This window comes from Anser anser (genome assembly GCF_964211835.1).
Source record: "Anser anser genome assembly, chromosome: 1".
NCBI classification, from domain to species: domain Eukaryota; kingdom Metazoa; phylum Chordata; class Aves; order Anseriformes; family Anatidae; genus Anser; species Anser anser.
Genome location: NC_139720.1, coordinates 122,454,498 through 122,478,453, shown reverse-complemented (window position 1 = coordinate 122,478,453; position 23,956 = coordinate 122,454,498). Strand labels below are relative to the sequence as shown.

The 23,956-nt window shown below is 35.4% G+C and overlaps 1 protein-coding gene and 1 long non-coding RNA gene across 25 annotated transcripts in view; one reads left to right on the top strand and one right to left on the bottom strand.

Annotated features, from left to right (window-relative positions):
- The window catches only part of DMD (dystrophin), a 1,241,706-nt gene that overhangs the window by 945,552 nt on the left and 272,198 nt on the right, over nucleotides 1-23,956 (bottom strand). For 22 of the 23 annotated variants that reach the window (XM_083850706.1, XM_083850697.1, XM_083850709.1 and 19 more), the window contains one exon: nucleotides 10,260-10,321. In XM_083850706.1, coding sequence (XP_083706832.1) covers nucleotides 10,260-10,321 — 62 coding nt within the window. Of the gene's footprint in view, nucleotides 1-10,259; nucleotides 10,322-12,105; nucleotides 12,149-23,956 lie in introns of those variants that run through there. The other variant, XM_083850724.1, reaches the window with a different exon arrangement.
- LOC310905163 overlaps nucleotides 12,164-23,956 on the top strand; it is a 39,342-nt gene continuing 27,549 nt past the window's right edge. Inside the window, exons 1-4 of one of the 2 annotated variants that reach the window (XR_014588813.1) lie at nucleotides 12,164-12,872; nucleotides 13,870-13,972; nucleotides 14,866-21,482; nucleotides 21,599-21,613. This is a non-coding gene — a long non-coding RNA (uncharacterized lncRNA). Of the gene's footprint in view, nucleotides 12,873-13,869; nucleotides 13,973-14,865 lie in introns of both variants that reach the window. The other variant, XR_014588812.1, reaches the window with a different exon arrangement.

Genomic DNA, 23,956 nt, shown 5'->3' with positions numbered 1-23,956 from the left:
TGGTTTGTATGATTTGCTTGAACTTCAGTATATTTACATAATATAAAGTAAGTGGGTTCAAACAAAATGCTGTTTTCTCATGTTTTTATTTTTGAACTTTCAGCATGAGTATAAATTCACTAAAGCCTTATTTGCCTGTATGAAGAGTTTTGCTTTGGAGGTTTTGAAGATGATTAGATGTAATGGTAATGAATTCTGAGCATGGAAATGATGATGTCTACTGCCAGCAACAATCATGCAAATTTGTAAATGTTTACAAATTTGCAAGCAAGACATATGCACCACTGAGACCAATATTGTAGTGCTATATTTAACTTGCTCCTCCCACCCCAAGATACTTACACAAAAATAATTTCAAGAGAATAGCTTTCTATTTAGTTTTATTTAGATGAATACTTTTGACTTACAGTGCAGTAAAAATATGAGGATTTGAATAACAGACTATGAGGTGCAAGTCCAAATCTGAGCAGGAAAACAGTGGATTTAACTTGAGTATTTTCTTCTCCAGTAAGATATATTAGAAATGAAAGTCCAGTGCCCTCTATTGCTAACAGTAGTGATTGCTTTGCTTGCTTTGGCATGTTTAATGCATCTGAGGGAACCTTTGATATTCTGCAAGAATGGCTACAAAAACAAGAATGCAAAGACAAAAGATTTTAACATAATAAAAGTGTATATATTTTAGTCAAGCTTCCTAATTCCACTAATCTCTGAAGTTTCAAATTAAAGGCCTGGCATACTACATTATTTTAGAAATGTTTAATATGTATTCTGTATTCACTCAGATGTTTCTAACGGTGAAAATGTGTAGTCATGCAAATGCTTATTGTTGAAGATAATTTGCTTTCACGTGTTTTGGAAGGGAAGTCACCTACAGTGGAAAACATTTTAAGCCTTAAAATCTGATTCCAAAAAGAAACACAACCTTTATATGTGCAAATAAAAGATACCAAGAGTATTACATCATCTTCAGTGGCTAGGTTGCAGCAGCGACAGCTGTAATGCTTTCTAACTGCTGGAGATTTCCCCATTGAGGGCTGTTGTGGAGAAGCACAGGGTGGCCTTGGTGCCCTGCCAGGAGCTTGCACGGCCACCACCAGGGTCAGGCTCTGAGGTGGACATAAAGCTCTGGTGGAGACAGACCCCACACTCCACAGGGAAGAGCTGCTCCTGAACTGTAGCTAGGTTTGAATTTAAGCATGTGAAGGGAAAGCAGAGAAAACATGTCCCTGCTTGTGCAGTCAAGGGAGCAGAGCTGCTCCAAGCTTGCAAGCGAAGGGTCCGCTGAGAGACACGGCGAGTAACCACGCTCTCTGAGCCTGCCGAAAGACCCGCAGATAATAGAGTGGAAGGAGAAGTTTCACTTCTCATCAAAGTGAAAAGAATCTGCTCTCCAAGAGCTGTCTTGTTTAATTGCAGTCATTTAGACGTTTGGGGAAAAAAAAAGCAGGCAAAGGTGTAAAGTCTCCTGGCAGTGGGAGAATGTTACAGAAGAAAAGCGTTTGAGAACCCCTCCCTTCCCACACACGTAGCAACACCTCTGCTGTTTGAACACCAGCTTTTTAAAAATAAGAAAACACAACCACAAACAATACAGAGAGTCCCATTAGTCTTTTGTTTACTTCAAATATCTGTTGTTGAGCCTTTGAAGCATAACCAAATACATTTTTGTACCTTCTGGGTTTTCGGTGCAAGGGACTGGTACTGACAGTTTTAAAGGCATCTCCAGCTGAGTGACTGCCGCAGTGGGTCATGCAGCTTGCACTTCTGATGTTGAAACAGAGAAGACCTCCCTCTTAAACAGTGCTTTGTTTTTGTCATGCTGCATTGAGACACCAAGCAACTTCTGGTGTTCCTTGTTTTCAGAGTAAATGCAAAGGGATTCATCCTGTATTTTATTCCCTGACAGCATCCAAGCCTATGTAGATTGGGCAGACTTAAATATTGATAAATATTAAATTGATAAAGGAGACATGCCCTTAGTATTTTTCCAACGAGATAAAAATGATATTGGAAGCAAAATGTAAGAAGTCATCAAGATTACAAATTTGAAAGCTTGCACACAGAGGTGATGTTACATGCAGAAGATGCTTGTGCCTCTAAAGTGTCCTTAACTTCCATTCATGCTAAATTCATACAAAAAATCTATAAAAGTATATTCATACATAGTAGAGTTCTAGAATAAAATTCTGAGTAAAATAAATGGACATATTGCCATTTATATTACCTTAAAAAGCATTTTATAATTAATTAAAAATTATTTTTCATTCCAAAGAAAACTGACTTGAAACATAGTAAATATTCACACAGCATGCATACCATCTTGTTGCAACATCAGGAAAAAAAAAAAGTTGCAGAATATGGACACCTAACAGGAAGTTTACTATAAAAAAATAATTCTGAGCCTGTGCTCTTCCTGGCACTTGCTTGTGTATTCTGGAGACATCCAAAAAAGGAAAATAATTTAACACTTCACAATGCAAATGTGCTTTCTATACTGGGTTTAAACAACATTAGGTTCAAAAAAAGATGAAAAGCTTTTGCTTTAATAACACGGAATAGACATGATAGACCTTTGGTGTGCTCTTGCAAGACGTATTATAAAAAGATTATTGGCATAAGGAAGTCTGGTATTTTAAAACACTATGTATCCCAAGGGTAGTGTTGATCACACAGAGCTGAAAAGCAAAGTTAAGCACTATTAATCTTCAATGAGAGTTCTGGTTATTTGCCACAATGTAGAAGAGGAAAGTCATTTGGCTCCCACCTTACTAAACTACTCTTGCTCATCACCTTCACTGTGAGAAGCATCTTAAAAGGCTGTCAACAGAGAACAAAACTGAACAGACTTATTAGGTATTTAGGATAGATGAATATCAATCTTGCTGTCTTACCAATAACAAATAATATGAATTGTAAGTTTTCTGGATTTACTACAAACATGATGCAATTTTAAATCTGTATGATTTTCTGACTGTTTTCTGCAGGTATTACCAATGCTTAGTTTATGGTTCAGCTGACATCTACTGTATCCACTTTTAGTATGCTGCCATTAAAGATTTGATCAGGGTTTCATCACAGATGCAATGTCAGGGTTTTACTAATAGTTAATCTTTGTTTGTCCCGGAATTCTTGATTAATAAGAGGTGAATATATAAAATGATGCCTGAATTTTATCTTACATGGGATATCCAATGTTCCTTGACATTTATCTCCAAATCTGTGCTCCTTTGTTGAATAGAGCACAACTTTGTTTTTTGGTGAAATTTAGCATAAAGCCACAGACCCAAATCAGGAAATGGATATGAGCACAAACCCAGAAGCTTTTAAAGCAATCCATCTTATGAATATGCAGTAAAATTACAATACATTCTACTTCATGACTTGAGAAATGCAACATTTCTCAATAAGACTTTTACCTCAACTTAAAAGAGTAAGCCTTTTTTTTTTTTAATTCTGTAACTGAGAATGAATGCAATTGAGACTAGTTTGCATTTGTTAAAATATGTAAATAAGTAAATACAAAGTGTTTAGATATCTCCTGACTCTTTTAATTCCACTTGAACAGAGTATCAGGCAATGTAGGAAGAACTCACTCTGGTTTCTGTAGTTTAGCTGAGAAACTGTCAAAGGCTGGATGAATTAGGCAGATTGAGGGGACATCTACACTGCAGTATCAGGTACTGGTTCAACACACTGTATAAATAATTAGCTAGATGCAAATGTTTTTGGCTGGGAATGACTGCAGGCTAATATGTGGCGATGTGGAGCTAGGAAAGTTTTATTCACTCTGTTTCTCTGATAGGCTTTTGTGAGGGCAATAAATGCTTGTAAATTGCTAGATCACCACAGCTCTCTGAATTAACTTTTCTGAAATTCTCTACAATGATATTGAAGGTCATCCTGCAAAGGCAATGATGAAGCACTAGTTAGAAATCAATTCTAAAAACTGAAATCCAACACCACCTGCATGCCCTACTGATTACTCTTATATGTGAAAATTATGGATCTTCTTTGCCAGTCCCCTCTTAGAAGTGCATATGTGACTACTGTTCTGCTTCTACAAAACACAACATGCCAACAGATACCAATGAAGCTTGAGCACACTGATATGAACCCGTAAATACAAGATTTAATTTTAATTTTCCTACTGCTCACTAACCCATCTAAGCAGCTGTCTTCATTTGACCTACTGGTTAATCGTCAAGATAGTAGTTTGCACAGGATAAATAGTGAACCTTCTAAACCTCTTTTTTTTGTTTGTTTGTGATTCATTGCCAGCCCCCTTCCAGCTCCTTTTCATGATTATTAATCGTAGTCCAAAAATGTGGCTTAAGTGATGAATTTAAACTGGTGAAGTTTGGAGTAGATTAGCCATAGTGGCTAACATATTTTCACATAAATTACAGATGAAACTATTCTCTTCCCCACCAGACTACTCTATTCTGTTCTTCAACAGACTGCTTCCAACCCTGCGTCTCTTTGAGTTCACTTTGTCATAAGTGTCTTTTTTTATTTGTTTTAATTTGATGTCATTTTGAATGATAACACAGAAAACTGGGCAGGTGTGTAAGCAAAAGCAGCAGTGCAGATTTCTCTATCAGATATCAGACTAAGGGAAGTTCAGTCTCTCTGTACCTTAAATATTTGACATACTTCCTCTAAAAGTCAGTAAACATTTCATTTGTGCCAGTCATTTTCATTATGTGATATGTAGAAGGCATTTAAGCTACAATCTGAAGAAACCACTCAAGTGAACAGGAGTCTTGAATAACTTCAGGTTGTCCATGAACTCAAGAGCAGAGGAAGAACTGCGACCAACCCTCACCTCATATCATATAATCCACATATGAACACAGGGTAATTAGGAGAGTATTTAGACTGCTATGTGGTTTGACCAACATTGAGAGTATTGTACCCTTCTCAGTTTGTGCTATCCCTGCATAAACCATCTAGCTAATATTCAAACAACTTAATGAGCAAAAAACGTATTTTGTTTTACTGAGTGTTACTCTACTAGCCACCTGTATCTTAAATTAGGCTGTCAACCTGGCTATCTTTGACACAGGCTATGTCTTTATTATGTTTCTTCACACAACTACTACAATAATGAGAATCTAATTCCATAGTCACCACACAAACCACGCCTTTTTTTTTCCTAGTATATCCATATGCTTATAAAAAGATGCCATTTTTCATAGTTTCAGTTTTCTACTACAATGATTACTTACTGAAGAGTCTTGGTTTTTCTTGAAGCTCAGTAATGAAATATTGGGTATCTTTAAATTTATTTTCATATTCTACCTTGTTCAGTAACAACAGTGGAAAATCAAAACACGAGGTACAGAAACTATCAAAAATTACCTCATTTTTTCTCCCTAAAAATCTATCATTTTCTGATTTTTGACTCTACCTCATTGAAGATTAATTATTCTAGTGTTTGTATGAAAAAATGCACTGTCATATATAACGTCTTCCTTATGTAGTGGAATTTTCTACCATTTTCTAGCAGAAATGTGGACAATATGGTTAAACTTCTGAATTTACAAGTGATTTTATGAACATCTGTTTTTTGATACTGCCGCTTAAAATGTTGAAAATTCATTCACAAACTACCATCCTTTTATGAAACCCACTTACAGGTTAAGCTGTTGAAAATAAGTTCAAAAACCTCAAGTTATCCATAAGGGTATAACATAAATTGAAGCTACCAAAATTGACCTTGTTTAGCTGATTGTCTTGTCTGTACTGAAAACAGATCCTTTTATTGCTGTTATTAAAATTGTTGGTACTTTGAAACACCTTTTCCATAGTGAGGGAACAAAATAAATTACCAGTATTTATTTATATATTTACATTATATATTTATATATTTCCTTTTCTGTGTCTTTTTGTTTGTTTGGTTTTGGTTCTGGAATTTTGTTATTTATAGACTCTTTCCTACATGAAAATAAAGAACATTTCTATCTTCATGAATGCTTTGTATTTTGAAGCCTATTATGCAATGAACAACTGAAAATGTTTAACCAGCAAGACCACACAAGCTTATTTAAAATTTGGTAAAAGCATTGTTACAGTAACAGTTGTGCATGCGTCACAGTGCCATCAGACAGTTGCTACATTTGAAGGCTCCTGACATTTTAGCGTTCTCCCCAAAAACATAGTTAAGATTCTGTGATTCACTTTCATTATTTCAAATTTTAAAAGCTTGGAATCTGAGCAAAAGCTATATTATCCAGGACGTGAAATATATTTTATGAAAGTTCTAATTATAGTTCTATTATTAAAAACTAGGTTATAATATGTTCCTGTGCTACCCTTATGTAAACCCTGCAGAACCTCATTACTTTATAAATAAAATTCTTTTGAGGACAAAGAGAATCTCTTTGTGAATAAAATACTAAAGTAATATGCTCCACGTGTTTAAAGTTGCTTTGAGTTTCAAGCTACTGAATGCCATTTAGATTGTAAATCAAGAAGGTATCACTAAAGAAAATCATGCAAGTGTCTACGGTTAGAACAGGGAAAATACAAAGGTCTCTTGGATTACATTCTTCAATTTCTCCTATAGTTTTGAATTACTAAGTGTTTTGTCTCACGAACGTTAAAAGCCAACTTTTGGCCTGTCTTATTGAAACACTGATGAGTTGCTTATTTAGATGAGTCACATACTGCAATCTTTAATGCACAGAATTTCTGTATAATCCAATTTCTGGCTAGTAAAAGGAGTAGGCATTAGAGAGTAACCTACTCATTTGCAAAGCTGTTAAAGAAAGACCTGTAATTGCATTCTTCCCAGTTTTTCATTTTAGAGCACCCCATTCAACAAGCAAACAGAAGTATGAGAAGAGACATGGCTTCATCCACAGCAATTGTAATCTTGCTGACAGTTCTGCTACCTTTTCCTAGGTACCCTTTCATGGACTTTTTGGACTCTAGAGGTTTTTGGGGTCCGCACATCGTGGATATACAGAGATGTACAACGATGTGGTTGAGAGATTTTACAGATCTCATTTTACGGACTAGATTCCTTAGCTACAAGTTCATTGCTGAACTGAGAGCTTCTGAGTCTGAAGTAGATATACATGTTCCAACTACGGAGTCACTGCATGCATGGCCAGAAAAAGAACTACTACTTTCCTCCAGGCCTATGATTTGAACAAGTGTGGTGTTTTGTTTTTTGTTTTGTTTTGTTTGTTTGTTTTTCCCCCATGTAAATATACATGGGTTCTTAGGTTATGCTAATGACATATACTGGAAAATTATTTTTCAACAATTTACTATTCCTCATAGTAGAAACATCATTTTCATTTACATTAGCATTTACATTAGTGAAAACGGCTTGCAAACATGAGCATTTTCAAAGCTTAGTGAAAGAATAAGCATACAGAGGCATTAGCAGTCTATAGACTACTAGTCTATAGACTGACTTTCCAAGAAAGGAATACAATCTTTGGGGTAGTGCAGTGCAGACCCAACACAAATTAAGATCCAGAGCATTCACAACTATGTTTTTACTTTGACTCCATAAGTAGTTTTTTGTTTGTTTGCTTGTTTTAAAAAACAGTAGGCTGGGGGAAATTAAAAACAATTTCATTCAACCCTAAATATCTTACAGTTGATTAATGACCTGGATTACACTATTCAAAGATAAGAGAAATGAGTGACATTATATATTCTTCTGTCTTAATTCAGACCCTTTATGTCAATTTTCTTAAGAGAGCACCTCTACAACCACATGGAAGTGAATGTAAACCAATTCTACAATTAATTGTACTTTTACAAAGCTAACAATGATGAGAAGTTGTTAACCAGGAGTAGCCCATTAACTGAAATCAATTCCACAACTAGAAACAGGGATGGATTTGAATCACCAAAAATAGGTCAGGAGAAGAAGGGGGTATAAGCTGTAGATTTCACATGAAATGAAATTTCACGATGATGTCCTGAAGACCACCTATCCCAAGACATCTTGGTCTTTAGAAGAAAGAGAAACACAGTCCCAAGATACTGCACAGCTATTGACTATATTACAGCAGAATACAGGCAGAGCCTCCTGTATTTCTCTCCTGAAAATCCGAGACAGAAATAGAACTTGCATGGTCTATGACTGTACTGAGGAGCAAACCATGCTTTCTGCATGTGTACCACACAGGCAGCTAACAGGTATTACCAAGCTTACCAGACACACGCAATTTCCCTTTTCAGACTGACTATTCTGAAACTATTTTGGTGTTATGCATAATGATTTTGTAGGATGCGATCAATTTGTCCAAGATTTAAAGATCTAGGTTTTTTTGTTTGTTTGTTTGTTTTGTTTTGTTTTCCTCCATAGTTTGTTGAAGTAGAAAGACCCTGTCCAAAACACAGGTGACACATGAGGCAGAGTAAAATTTGAACCATACTGTTTAGGAGACCTTCCTCACAGTCCAAGTAAAGTAGAGGGCGATTAGCACTTCTCTTGGATGTTTTTGAACTCAAGTTCACATATACCTATAAATACTATTTATAGAATTGAACTGAGAGGTAGCTAAAATATGCTCCACTGAACTAGAATTGGAAGAAATACATCTAGATCATTCAGAGGACTGGGTCAAGTCTTAACACTGACAACATCTGCTCACAGGTCATAGATTTAAAAACCTTCATAATTCTCGTTCCTCTTCTGCAGACTTGCACTAGATTTCCTCAGTAATTACAAGTTTTGCTATTCTGTAAAACAGCCATTTCTAAGCAAGTAACATTCTAAAGAACATCACATTTTCTTCAGATGTAGAAGCAACGGTTACTTTTAGTTTTCTGTGACAATTTCTGTGACCATAACAAGGCTTAACTGGCAATCCATTTCAAATTAGCTTAGATCAGATGACTGCTGCTGGGACTATTTCTTTGTATGTAGAAGACCGAGATAGTACATTATTCAAGCTAAAGCCTCACTCTTGCCAAGTAAAATAAAATAATTATAACTCTCACCCTCTGTCAAGCACTTCCATTATCACAGCCATAATAAATTTGCTTTTTTTTTCCCCTCCTTTTTGCAATAGTACCATGTTGGTGACTCATTTTGTTTGTGATTCACTGCACTTCCCAGAGCTTTTCTCTGCTTTATTATTGCCTGCACAGTTATTCCCCTTTCTATATGCATACATTTTACTTCTGTCCTACATATAATACTTCACACTTGTCTCATAATTCATCAATCGATTGAGACCATTTCTTCAGGACTGTATTTCATCCTAATCCTTTCCTCCAAACTGCTGGATATCTCTGTTGTAAAGATGCTGAACACAAATGTGTGCTGTCTAAACCACTTGAGTCACTATTAGGAAATGCTCCAGACCATGGAAAAGTCATGTGGGACTCCTTGTTTGACTACACCACTGCTGAGCACGTTTTTCAGCATTATGGTGGCTATCTTACTACTCTTTTAATGAGAAGAATCAGATGGGACATAATCAAAAGCTAGACTAAACGCAAAATATACCACAGCTACTATTTCATTATTCTCTATCGCCAATTATTCCCTAGCAGATAAAATTACAGATTATAGGGTTGATTTATTTTTTTACTGGCAAATACAGTTTGGTAATTATCTGCCATGAACTTCAAAAATCTTTAATCAAATTAATAGCTTGAGCTCATTTTTTACCTGTTATTAAAGATAGAATTATTATATACTACTAAGGGGGAGGGAACTCTTAATTAAGTAGTTATTTGTTCTTTTTTTTTTTCCAGATCTTTACCATTCTGTAAGAGTTCACAAAAGGTAACTATTTCAAAACATATTATAATCAACTTCCATCATTTGCTGACTTAATCACACCTCTTATCTTTGACCTTGCTCCTTCCCAACTCATATGGTTTTGCTAAACTTGTGATTGCAACTAGAAACAAGAAAAGACAGGCCCAACAGAAGAAACTCCTTGGTATATTAAGAATACAACAAAGGCGTCCAAGAAACAGTAAAGTATCTGTGTAACTAGTTTGAGAAAAGGCAAAGTAAATCTGGGCAGACAGCTGTTTGAGGAGATGATGGCTTCTTACATTTCAATTCCTACTGAAATCAAGGTAATAAAACTTGAACATTGTTTCTAATAAATCAGTCAGCTGAGCTCAGTAATACCTGCAACTTATCATTGTTATATTGAAAAATAAGCCTCTGTGGAAGAATATTTTTTTTTTCTTTTTCTTCCTTTTTTTTTTTTGAAAAATATGCAAAATATATTTTGATTTCTAAATAATAATAAGAAATTAATTACCTTAGCAAGCTGTGCATTTATCCATTTTGTGAATGTTTTCTTTTGAACATCTTCCCGTTCATCTGCCAGAGAAAAGTAAAGCACTTATTAGAATTATTCAACAAAATATTACACTATTATAGATTAAAGTTTCAGTCTTGGTTTGTAGTAATGTTGCTAATAATAAGTCAGACAAATTCAGGGCACCTGTTTGGATGTATTCTTCCTTTACATTTGCATCAATATATTTTTTAAAAACCTACAGGTCCCTTATAGTCATGGTTTGGTTCTGAGATGTATATCCCTGTCTCCTCTCACCTATTCTGTGGTATCTTTTCTGCTGGAAGGTAACATGTTGCAGTAGGACCTGACATATCCTTTCCAAATTGTAATAAAACACGTTACCCGGTGGCTGTGGCACCAGGAAATTATTCTACTGCACTTAAATAGCAAGTACTTAAAATAGCAAGTTTAAATGCTTAGTTCATACTTCCTGGTGAAGTGCACCCTTCTGGACCACAACGACAGCCCCGTCATCCCTTAACTTTTCTGTCTTCAGTTATTTACTTGTTATGCTTTATTAAATATTTTCCCCTCCACTGGAAGAAGAAAAAACAACCAAACACTCATTTATTCAACCATACATGAAGTTTACTCTCAATTCTTTAATTAAAATATACATATATATATTGTAGAGGGAGATGATGAACTCAGACCTTGACTCTATTGATATCTAAACCATGAGTACAGTTGTGATACAGAACGGAACTCAACACACAGAGGCAGAATTCTGATGTATTTTATGTAGAAAAAGAAAGATGCCTTCATCTTAGAACCTAATAAGCATTTGCTCAAAAAGATCTATAAGACATCATCTCTGAAATAAAACAAAAAAGCAGACCTCTTTTTATGGCAATGTCAAGCCAAATTAGAAGTAAAGGGCATATGTAGAAAAGGCTGCAGAATGCTTATACTAAAACAAAGCTCACCATCTTTTGGTTTGCAGTAAAATTCTCTACACTTCTTAAATAAAAAGGGATATTAAACTCCCATCAGAAATGTTCAGCAACTAATAATGTTAATGTATTCAACTGAATTTGAAAGACAGGTATGGACGAGCTATATGAGATATGCACAGCATTAATAATGCACTTAGCTTTCTCTCCCTCCACCCTCCAAGGAGACAATTCAAGGCAAATCTTTATGATACAAATATATCTTTTGTTCTTAAAACCTCACTTCAGACTTTAAAGGTGCCTTTCCACAAGGATGTTTTCCTTTCTCAGCTGTACAATATACTCATGAGAAAAAATAATACTAAGACTGCTATTTCATTATGAAAAAACTTCTGCATGCAGGATGGAGCAGATTCTCATTGCTATCAGAGGATCATGAGTGAAAAGATTTACGATGTATTACTGAAAACATATCATAAAAGTTGGCTATTATATATATACATTGGCATTACATACATACACTGCTTGCTTTGTAAGAAAGAAACAAGATGTGTAAGAGATCCATGCTTTTGGTAATTAATGGTGCTAAAGCTGCTAAAGTTTTACTTTTCCCCCCAAGCATCACTTCCATCTTTGTAAGTAAACTGTTTACTGTAGAAATTTTGACTTCTTCCAGCGATGTGACATAGGCAGAAGATGGGAGAGGGAAGATGTATTTTGTTGGTGAAAGATACATATTCAACCTGATATTGTATTACGGCCTTCTTCAGCAACTTCATATAAAATATTACATATAGATAGCTATTTCTATTTAATCATATCTAATAAAAAACACCAGATGCAACCTTAAAATAAGGTAGAAGAAGAACATGTGGTATTTAGCAGGGAAAAGGAGAGTCAAAAATACCTACCTGACATCTTGTATCCAACCTTTTTCATTTCCACCCCAGGATACTATACTGTATACAGTAACAGCGTGAATTTGTTTTGTTCTTCATTTTTCTACAAAGATCTATGCCAGAGACTGAACTGCTAACCACCAACTAATTCATGTCTATTGAGCTAATAATAATAATAATAAAAGGGTCTCCTGAGGAAAAAGAGAACTAAACCCCAAATTTGAACGTTTGAAACTTTTTCAAAGTTCAGGCAATGCTCTGCTACCTTCACAAACACAAATCTCTTCCATTGTTGTTATTTTTATATAGAGATAATTTCAAGCACTTTTATCTCTAGATGCTTGCTCTGACAAGTTTACAGCACAGCAATTTGTTAGTGGCAGCCTCCTAACCTAAAAAAAGAGCCAATCTTTTGTTAGTGCCCTGCACGATTTCCCCACAGCAAGCAAGATTATATTATTTTTTTTTCCCCAAAAAAAGATGTTCTCTTAACCCAGATTTATGGATTGAATACTGAATGAGGAAGCTAAATGACATTTGTCTGGGTGCTGTAGAGATCTGCCAAGAACACTCAGCTGCTACTTTCATGCTGCTGTGCCTTATAACAGATCCTTTAGCAACCACCCGATGAATGTCCTTGCAGGTGTTTTTACTGCGAGGCAATAAGAATAATCAAGGGGCCAGGCAGGTAATTCCTTCAGCTGCTCCAGGGTGATACACTATGTTTACTTCTTTTCTTTCAAGCTGGAAGAATTACAGAATAGCAGGTAAATCTTCAGGTAAGTCTAAATACAAAACACGGCATAGATCCTGAATACCCTTATTGCACTAATACTGCTGTTGCTTCCCAGAGCAAAAATATAGTTTTCTCAAAATTTTGGGTGTTGACTGGAAGGGAACAGGCTTAACCTCCTTTCTGAAGGTTATGAACTCAGATAACAAACCCGCTGAGGTCTATAGAAAGCCTTCTGTAACGTCAGGAAAAATAAAGGTACTGACCTCTGAGATTTATCTGATTTTCATGCACTATTATCTATTACTACTTGACCTTGTTTTAACTAGAACTCATCCACAAATGGATATTATGGTTCTGATGTATTTCTAGTAGGATAAGCATCCAGCTTTGCAACTGCAAATACAAACCTCTTGAATTTGTTAACTGCGCATTTGACTTTAAAAGTATTATTCCAGGCTAGAGTTCACAGAAAATTATGGCTAGGAAAGAAAGTGCAGTATTAATGGAGCTAATCATCTCACAAAGGCCATTTTAAAGATCTAATCAGGTGACAAGGCTAATAGATACAAGTGGTACACTGAAGAATGCTTAGGAACATGCAATCAGGATTCAGCAGAATAAAAGTGCTATTATTAATGGACAGTGGATACCAGAAAACATTCCTAGATGCTTACTGAAGTATTTCATGTTTGCAACTCATTACTCAAATGAAATTTTCTTTTATTTTCCACCAAAAGTATGTTGTCATCCCTTAGTAAAACTACACTTACTTTTCCCAAAACAAACCTCATCCCAAATACATATTAACATATTAAATAAAAAATGACAACAGGAATAAAAAATAAAAAACAAAACAAAAAAACTAGTATATTATAAAGACTATTCTGAAAGCAAACAGCAGTATTAATACATAAGCAATAGATTTTAATAATGAGGGCTGACAAATACCAAGAGGATTTTATATGAACTAAGTTTCCAACACATACAGTATATATGTAACTATATGATTCCATTTTTACAATGTAAGCCATTCTCCACAGAAAACCTGGAGAAGGGGGAAAGAAACTTCCACTGTTAGGCACAGAGAAAGAAGGAGGATTTTTCCCATATAAGGACTGGAAACTTTGAAACAATGGTGTTAAGGCAAGTGTCAATTTTTTCATTCACGGCAACTGCCAGTTCATATGAACACTACACTTTAGAGAATAAAACCATCAAAATTACTATTTGATTTTCTAGCAGCCAAACAATGCAGATTTAGAAAAGGCCAGGATTTTCTTCAGTGAGTGGAAGTCGGTACCGGCAATGGTGGGAGCACTAGGAACAAAAGAGGCCACAGACAGTCACATCATTGATACTCTGGCTCCATCGACTCACTATTCTTAGAGATTTCCAACACATTATTACAATGCTCTGCCAGTAACTACAACTGCTGAGAAATGTTCCTTTCCCATTCTTGCTTATCTGAGGGGGAAAGAAGAAATCAATGCAATACAATGACTGAATGCTATTTGAGTGGCCTAGCTTTGATTTTTAGTCATTGAGGTCATCCAAGACATTCACAAGCTGACAGGAAATACAGTAGACTGCTTTGACAGACAGCCAATGATTTTGTCTATTGCTTATGTAAGGCAATATATAACATGCAATTCATTGTCCATCTGTCATAAATATACTGATGAGAAGTGTGTTAACTTTATCTGAGTACTGTTAAGGCTCCCTCTTCCCTATGCTACCCTGGAGATTTTACTGTGGAACCCAAGAGAAATCACCATAATCAGACCATTTCAGGCTTCTCAAAACACTGATGAACCTATTCAAAAGCTCAGCACAAATGGCAGACTTCAGCATTCAGAAAGCCCTCATTAATATATACAAAAAAAAAAAAGTACAACTCAATCTTTCCAGAAATAGTATAGCAACATTTTATGAGGACATTTGGTAAAGATTCAAGGCAAATTCAGGAAAGGAGCAGGAGTATTACTATACTGAAAATATTTAATCTCAATTTTGCTTCCCCTTTTCCTCATATACAGGAGTTCAGGGATGGAGTTCATTTGCTGCTTAGGGGAGAGAAGGGAGAACAGTTGTAACACCGAACCTACTGGATTTCTACTGGTACTACAGGCCTAGATTGAACCCCAGCCTGAGAGAGACGTATTTTTCCTCATTTCATTGTTAGCTGGAGCTGTTCTTTCATTATAAATGCTAAGGGAAAAGTGATTGACTTTTCTCATTTTTTAATTCTTTAAGGCATTACAACCATTGCTAGAAGGTTCTTATTCCTCTGACCTAACTTTGCCTAACTAGTTATTGAGGGAAAAACTGCAGAGTACTTTTGAAGACTGGTACAGAAGTTATGGGGTAGAAAAAGAGCAAGAACAAGAAAGGAGAGAGAACATAATGGAGTGCCGTTGTGGTAGGCAAGGACAGAAAACACCAAAAGGGGGAAGGAGCGGGGTGCGGTGGATGACAAAGTGAGAGAAAGAGACACTGGTAGACACCTTCTCTCTGGTTTGGGGGAAGAAAGAAAAAACAAAGTATGGGGAAGAAGCATGTGTAAACACAAGTTTTGCTGGTTCTGTTTGTTGGCTTCCTTTTAGTCTTTTCTAACCGGCAATGATTTTGGATCCGGGAAGTTTTCCCCAAAGGGACATCACTGCTAAGATGCAACTTAAGTTCCCAAAATTAAAGAACAAATCTATCCCTCTCTGTCTGAGAAGCTGGTGCTAAACAGTGGTGTGGTTCAGTTTATGACTTAAATTATATTTATGTGGAAATATGTAATTATTCATTTGAATATTCAGCTTTGTACGAGCAGTATCCCCTTTGTTTTCTCTTCTTCAGTGTCACATACATATATTGATTAATGAAAACTAGGCCTAATGCTGTTTTATAGCCACATAAAATAGCCACGTGCTATTTTAGCATCACACCATCGTTATGATAAAACACCGTCGATGATACCTCATACCTTTAAAATGAGGTCACATACTTGCTTTTGCTCAGATCCCACAATGGTTAGAAGTGCTAGTACCAAATGAAACCACTGTAGTTTGCTGGAACTTTCAGAATAGCATCTGATTTAATCATATTACCAACTTCTTGCTAGTCAGACAACAATGAAGTCACATTGCCAGTACATCTGAATACCTTGAAAAAAATCCAACAGAGATGATCTAAAAGTTTTTTTTTGTTGTTGTTCAAAGCAACAAAAGGCGCTTGCGGGATAAGTCCATTAACTGCTATAAACTATACAAAAATCATTAAAAAATCACTTTAGAAAATTTGGGGAAGGTTACTAATGTTACCAAAAGTGAAAGAAAAGTGAAAGTGAAGGCACTTGATAGATACTAACTTCATCTTGCCAAATGAATATATCTGGGGAAATACCTTGCTATTTCTATTTTGATGGATTATCGTGAATAGAAAGCTTAATTTCTATTTGTTCTTACAGATTAGGGAAGCACAAGTCCTGATAAATCATGTGATGTTAGCTAGTATAAAATCAACAGGTATGCTGTTTGCTGTGTCGTATTACTGTTATTATACCTAAAACCCATTTATGAGGCCACAGCTCAAATTTTCAAGCACAGGCCCTCATCCCCCAGAGGCAGCTGAGGACTTGCTCGTGAGTCAGTTGGCAGCTCACAGGAAGGAAGCAAACATTGATGTTCAGCCAAACTGTGGCCAATGGGTCCCCCTTGGACAAAAGGGTGGAACCTAACAGATGTTTAAGAACAACCGGTTTAACATCCTTGAAGGAATAACTAGACATGACAAACAGATTAAATAAGTCTTGGATGCATTAGCTCTGGTTTCAGCTGTTCTTATTTTTAACCCATTTTTGTCCTTTCCCAGAGAAAACTGGAATTGTTAGCAAAAGAAGGAAAGAAGGGATCTGTATCAGATACATATTTTTCCACCTCAGAGCACATACCCATTTTCATAGGTTGCTCCTCTGAAGGAAAGACTGCCCAGCTAGGATAGTTTGATCAGCCCAGTCAGGTCGCATGGCAATAGCTATGAGGGCCCTCATATACAGCCAGCACCATGAAATCCTCATCAGGTAATGCCAAATAAAATTGCTTTGTGTACACTGCAAATCTAGTGACAACATATAATAAATGTTATTAATCCTCTGTATCAGTCATGTGAGAATTTCTGAAACTAATTCAGAATAAAAGCAACCTCCCTCAACATGGCTAATGTCACCGGGCCTGCTCTAAACTAACCCCAAAACTATAAATGTATGTCAGATACGTATGAGAAGTTATGTACGAGAAAACAGCAGCGTTGGCAGTTCATGTATTTCAGCAATGTCACAAAACTACCACAAACTAAGAAACATGTTTTTGACAAACTTTAAATGGCTCTAGCTCTTATGCTTTTTAGCCAGGAAAATTGTTACAGAAAACGTGAGGCCGAAACTGTCATAATGTAGCTGGGGCAAGCAGTGAGTGTTGCTTGCTAGAACATGGAGGCTGTAGGGTTTTTTTGTTTGTTTGGTTGTTTTTTTGTTTGTTTGTTCCTGTTTTTTGTTTGTTTGTTTTTTGGGGAGGTGGTTTTATTTGTGTTTTTTAAACTTGAGAGGGCAGATATCACCATTTAGTTGATCAGCAGGCAACCCCAGACTGAGCTGTGACAGAGGCACTGCGTGGGAGTATTATTGTAACAGAAGAGAAGAATTAAAAAAAAAGTCAAGATTATATAACTAGCTAAAATTATGCAGAGCTTTTGTATTCACAATGTTCATTTAATAAAATACGTTTTTGTTGATGTTGTTCAGAAGACAGTAGATAATTGAGTAATCTTAGACCGATGTCGTTCCTTATCTGGAAATGTTTATATTCAAGGTTTCTATTTTTGTTCAAATGCAAACAGTAAAGGACACAAGACCAAGGGTAGCAAGATTTATTCAGGACCAGCGTACATCAAAATGAGAAAATAAGGGCCCACCAACTTTCTGAATGATAGACTGTGTCAGCTCACAACAAATGAAGCTGAATGAAGCATCGGGATTTATAAGAGGTCATCAGAATCTAAAATATGACAGTAGGACCTAGTGGTTTCACACAAACTATTTTCTATGTAAAAATAAAACTACTGTACTGTTTTCAGCAAATGCCACCTAGTGATACATAGTTGCAAAGCTCAGAAGCATTTGGATTTTTATGTATTTTCTCACAGATTTTCTGATTTGCTCCTAAAAAAAAAAATAAATCAGTCATGCTTTACATAGTCATAGGCTGTCAAAATTCATGTCACATACATGCGGAACAGAGATACGGGAAAAGGGGTTAATAACACATGCAGGACCAACATTTGTTTCAGTTAGCATTAAAATATTCTTTACAAATAACCACATTAAATACACAGTGGTGGCTAACGTTAGTCTGCAATATTTCAAGTTCCTTTTTTGTTCCTCTGTCAAAAGCAATTAGAGAACAGTCTGTTCTACTCTGCTTGAGTGACTGCTGTCTACTTTCTTTCATCTGACCCAATTAGTATCTGAGTCAATTAGTATAGGCTGCCACGGAGACATGTATCAGAGAAGTTTGTTATTAATGAGACCAAGGTGTTAATATGCAATTGTTTACAATACACACACCTTATTCTTACAGTGAAGCAAAGCTGATAACATTTACTGTCCCCATTTAGGCTTCACCTTATTGTATACCATTTGCAAAACTCTGAAAGAAAAGAAACCATGCTTCTTAGGACAGCTGTATAAATTAAATGTAAGTGGTAAGTGTTTTCCACTCTTATTTCAACATTGTTTGAAGTAGCCGAAGTAATGATGAATGTCTAAATCAAAGTTATGCTATTATAGATCTTGTTGTTAGGTCTCTTAGATTGTTCTCACCGTCCCCAAACATCCCCCTCTCAAAGGAGAAAATAAAAGACGTTCAAAGAGTAAGATAAAGCATTTTGTAAACCCTTATTGATTTTGATCAATTGGAGAAACGAACAAACAAACAAAAAAAACTCCACAACCCAATAGAGCAGAATTTAATTCCTCTAAAACTCTTCCAATTTCACAGATACTTTATACCATTGGTAATGTCGGTTGTACAAGTTTCTGTGAAGAAGCTTAAATTTTCGGAAGTACACGATAGGGTACATTGGTATACTAAATATGCTTGTCTTGCATTGCCCCACATTTAGGAAAACTGCTACTATTTCACCGAAGTGGAGGATAGTACAAATTAGATAAAAGTCTAAATATCAGTACTTGATAGAAATCTCAGATTACAAAGCACGTTAAATGTGCCTCCCAAACAACCCCTACAATATCAAGCGTCCTTGAAAGTCACTGAATTTCTAGACAGCTAACACTTTGCAAACAGCCAGAATATTGACTACAGACGGTAAGTAGTTCTTCCTCCTGTCTCTTTTTGAAGGTTCTCATTTTTCATTTAATAGTTTTAGTGAGGAATTGGCTGCTCAGCCCCTAAGACAAAGAAAAAAAAAAAGAAAAAAAAAGAACTGTGTGTTGTTTGGTTTTTGTTTGTTACCAATATATTGAAAAATGAGAATACAATATAGAAATCACTTTTACTCTTCATCAGGAACATGGTGACCACCATCATAAAGAAAATGTACTTTACATTATTTTTAAGACTAAATGTATTTAAGTTGGAATTCAGCAACGTGTCCAGAGCCACCAGTAGTTCCAACCCTTTTTTTCCCCAGAATCCAGTGAGGAAAAAAAAAATATCATTATATGTAACAGGTATCATAAGCTGTAGAAATTATGTCACTGTAGGCAAGAGAAGCTCTTTAGGTGACACACCACCCTTTTTGATCAAAGGTATACAGTGCATGGCATTGGTTTCCAGTCCAATATCTGTGTGTCAAGTACTGCTGTCAGAAGTAAGCAGCCTACAATGTACGCATTTCTGTTTAAGCAGTCAGCCATATGTCCCACTCATGAACATTTTAACTACTACAGTAACACTGGAACAACATACTTTGCTAAGTATTATTAAACATCTTACAATTCTGCAATACAGGAACTAACTGAAACTACTAAGGAATCTCTCCTAACCCATCTACCTGGCGTTAGTGCATCAGGCATCTGTTGAACCTCAATTCTGGTGTAATGCACTGAGTTCATCCACACACAGGGATAAAGAGCAACATCTTAATGTTGTATTTGGATTGTTGAGTAGAAAGAATGGACAAAAATAAAAGGAACAAAGATAGAAATATAAAGGAAGAAAGATATATAATTCACTATATTGAGCCCTTTTCCCATGCTGGTGTAGGAGGGGGAAAGGTAGCTGGGAGCTACCCAGGTAAAATAAAGGTAAAATATTTTTTCTACTGAGAAATGTAGTACAACAAAATCATAAAACGTTGTCTGAATCATCTTGTATTCCTCAAACTATCTCCTCATAATAGTTAGGACAAAACCCAGAAATGTGAATTGCATTGACAAGGAAAACAGCTTTATAACACTGACCTAGGAATACATCAGTTAGGATTTATTTTTATTTTTTTTTATTTTTACTTTTTAAGTAACCATGCAATCCAAGTAGTAGTATATGAAGGAATATTAAAAGCAAAAGACAAAAGACAAAATGGCCTAAGTGTCTGTCTTCGAAAAGTCATAGCATTGCTTTAACTTTGGCCTGTCAAAGACAATCAGTGGAATTAGGAAAATATCTGGTCCATATTGAACTTCATAGTATTATCTGAAATTTTTAACTGAAGTTCGTTGTTGATCAGAATGTGAGACTGATGAGATCAGCTAATATATGAGGTATGATAATTAAGAAATGTTGATTGATTTTGTAACATTGAGAAATTATTAACCCACTTGAGGATATTTGAAGCACTAGTGAAATAGTGGTTAAAGTCTGGTTTAAGATGAGAACTGTTCATCTTTTTAAGTGGTCATTCTGAGAGAAAGTCATGCATTTGCAATATCCATATATATTTTTTTTTTAATTCATGCAGATCTCCTCCCCTCCGAACGGAAACTATGATTTTCTGACCGCAACAGACATGAACATTTTAGATATATCTACAGCATTTGCCACCTGTATGTGTTCTGTGCATTGATCAGGGACTTTTTATTTCATCTATCATTCAGAACTGCCTGCAGTGAATGATTTAATATCTGTAACATTAAGTGAAGATTAAGAAGTATAGTATTGATGCTATGACAGTTACCTATTATAAATATTGATTTTTATTTCAATTTAATGTTGTCTCATAAGCTCTACAGAGAGGAGCTGCATCTCCTTAATATAGATTCAGTATAGAAGAAGAAAAACATCTATTTGTCATTATTTTTAGTTGTTCTTTTCCAGTCCAGACAACTCAAAGCAAGCATGACACTTCACAACATCATAAACTACGTTCAAGTAGCATATTGTTATTCTATTCCAATGTCTTAGCAACAGTAAAGAACAGTAATTTTCTTTGTTGTCTAGTACCTTCTAGAGGCACCTCAATCAAACCACATAGATATTGTGATCACATCAACCCCAACAGAGAAACAGAAGTGAATAGCTATTGGAACTTCAGTTTTGCCTCCTATCTCAGAAGACTAAAAAAGACCAACTGAAAACATTCAGAGCTGTACACAGTAGAAAACAAAATTCTGCAGAGGGAGGGAAGGAAGGAAGAACATATCCCAAAGGTAGGCAGCCTCCTCTGTTCCCCCTGCCCCAAAAAACCCAACCCAGTCCCAACTTTTTGAACTTAAACTTGGAAATATATTAGGATTTAATGAGCAAACTTACTAAAATCTAACAGTTTCCTTCTAGTGTGGATGCTTTCCAAGTTAACCTGGACATTTTTGCAATTTCTAACATGAATAAGAAGATATAATTAAGAAAAAAAGTAGAGAGAAAAAGTATATTTACTTTGTTATGGAGTTTTCATATCTCTGGTAAGTTTCAAATAAACGTTTCAACAAAAAAAAAAAGGAAATATACATAGTAATAGTAATATAACTCAATTTTCTATAAAGTATTTGTTTGACAAGGTTTGACAAGGGTTTTGCTTTGCAGCAACCAGAATTATATACACAAGTAGGGGACCTAATGCTTTCTAAACTGCATTTATATTCCATTCAGTAACTTCTTCCAGCGATCGGTCTAATGCAGCAGCTTCTCAGTAGGAATGTGCCAGAAGTCATATTTTAAATAGAAATACAAATATGTTACACAAATGTGAAAACACATGGATAGCTTAATGGGCGAGGAAAGGGAGAGGAAATGAGCATTCATCTCCAAAAACTATTGATAACATCTTACCCAGGAGGCTGAGATCATTACATACTAGCTACTAGACTATCTTAAGTACGACACTGACAAAACAAACTTCAGAATAGTTAAAAAGTAAACTTAGTACAAAAAGTGAATTCTGTATGAGTTATGTACTTCATGGTTATAACTTTATTATTTTCCAATTCTCTATAGCTTCAATTCCATAATTTCAAACAGCTGTATCAAACTGCATAAAGTTACACTATGCATTAACATTGAGTATGCCTCTGAATAACCACACAATCACAAAAAGCAAGGAAACAAAATTAGTCCACCTACAACACCAGTTGACAAGCATGTGCAATATTAACAAAGGAGCAAGTTCAGACAGAACTAAACACTATTCCCCAAAACAGTTCACCGTGTCTATCATACATATTTTCCCTCTCTCTGCCCAAATTGAATCTTTTTTTTTCAAAACTCCTCTGAAATTTGTTAATAATATACCTTCCTTGCACACCCTTTATCTTCTTTTGGGTTTTCACACACCAACATTTGAATCTGGTTGTACTTTCTCTGCATGGTTCACACTTGCACTGAAGAACTCTTGAACATACAAAATCCTCAGGCCAAAAGTGTATAAGTATTAAAGAGGATTTATAAAAATTAATGGCGAAAAGGTGTTCAAATGGATCTGAATACAATTGTCCTGAGGCAGTCCTTAGCTTCAGAACCAACTAACTACCGATACTGAGAAGCTGAGAAGTATTATCAATCATGAAAATGATTCTTGTTTCACATTACTGTTAGATGGACCTTTAGGCCAATTCAGTGCAGATGAGGATTTGACTTCTATATTTTACTCCTCTTTGAATACTAAGATCCTTTTACTTAACTCACAAAAGGAGTGCTCTTTGACCAACACAAGAACCAGAAAAAATAGTATATATTTGAGAATTTTGAAAAGTGAGGAATGAACTGGCTATTCCACTAATAACTGCAATGCCTAACCACTAATTTAGCAATCACACAAATAATATCTATGTTATTTTGGTATTTCTACATCACTGATTGGCAGGCATTCTTCATCAGGATCATCAGCTTGATGACAATGACACAGGGAGGTTAAATATCTAATTAGCCATCAAAAACAATGCTTCTATGACATTCAGGCTCCATTAACATCACAGCAGAATTCAGGGAGTTTATAACCAAATACTAGTTTTCAAAATTAAGAATACTGCCATTCATATGAAGTAGAAAATCAGGCAGCAGGCAGCTAAAGCAATAAAATAACATGATGAGGATTTCTAAAAAATAAATAAGTAAATAAATAAAACACTACAAAGGCCAAATTGACATGACTGTCACATTTCAATCAATGCAAACAGCATTCAAAGTTTTCTTCATTTTTATTTTAATTTGCAAGTAAAAAAGGATCTAGAGTGTACTCCAGTCTTGAACATTTTCCTCCATTCATAGTTTAGACTAAAATGGAGAAAAAAAACTTTAATATGGAAAACTGTATATTCACAAACTAATTAATGTAATATCTAAAGAGTCCACTGTGTGGAAAAACTCCTCCTCTTTGATTTTTTTCTGTTCAAACAAAACACAAACAGAACACTTAAAGATATGAAAAAAAGCACAGATAGCTTCTAAGTTGTTTGTTCTCATAATTGGGCATGCAAATATTCTGTAATAGAATAAAATGTACGTATTTGCCACTAATTAGGTCTTACAGATAAGAAACTACCCAGAAAAGCAGACTGAACATCTGGACTGAACAAAGTGAGCCTGTCTAGTAGCTTATTCCATAGAAAGAATTTAATTATCATCTCCCACTTCCCCATAAAGATAGGTGTGGTCATGAGGAAATAATTTACAGTGCTAACAGCAAATA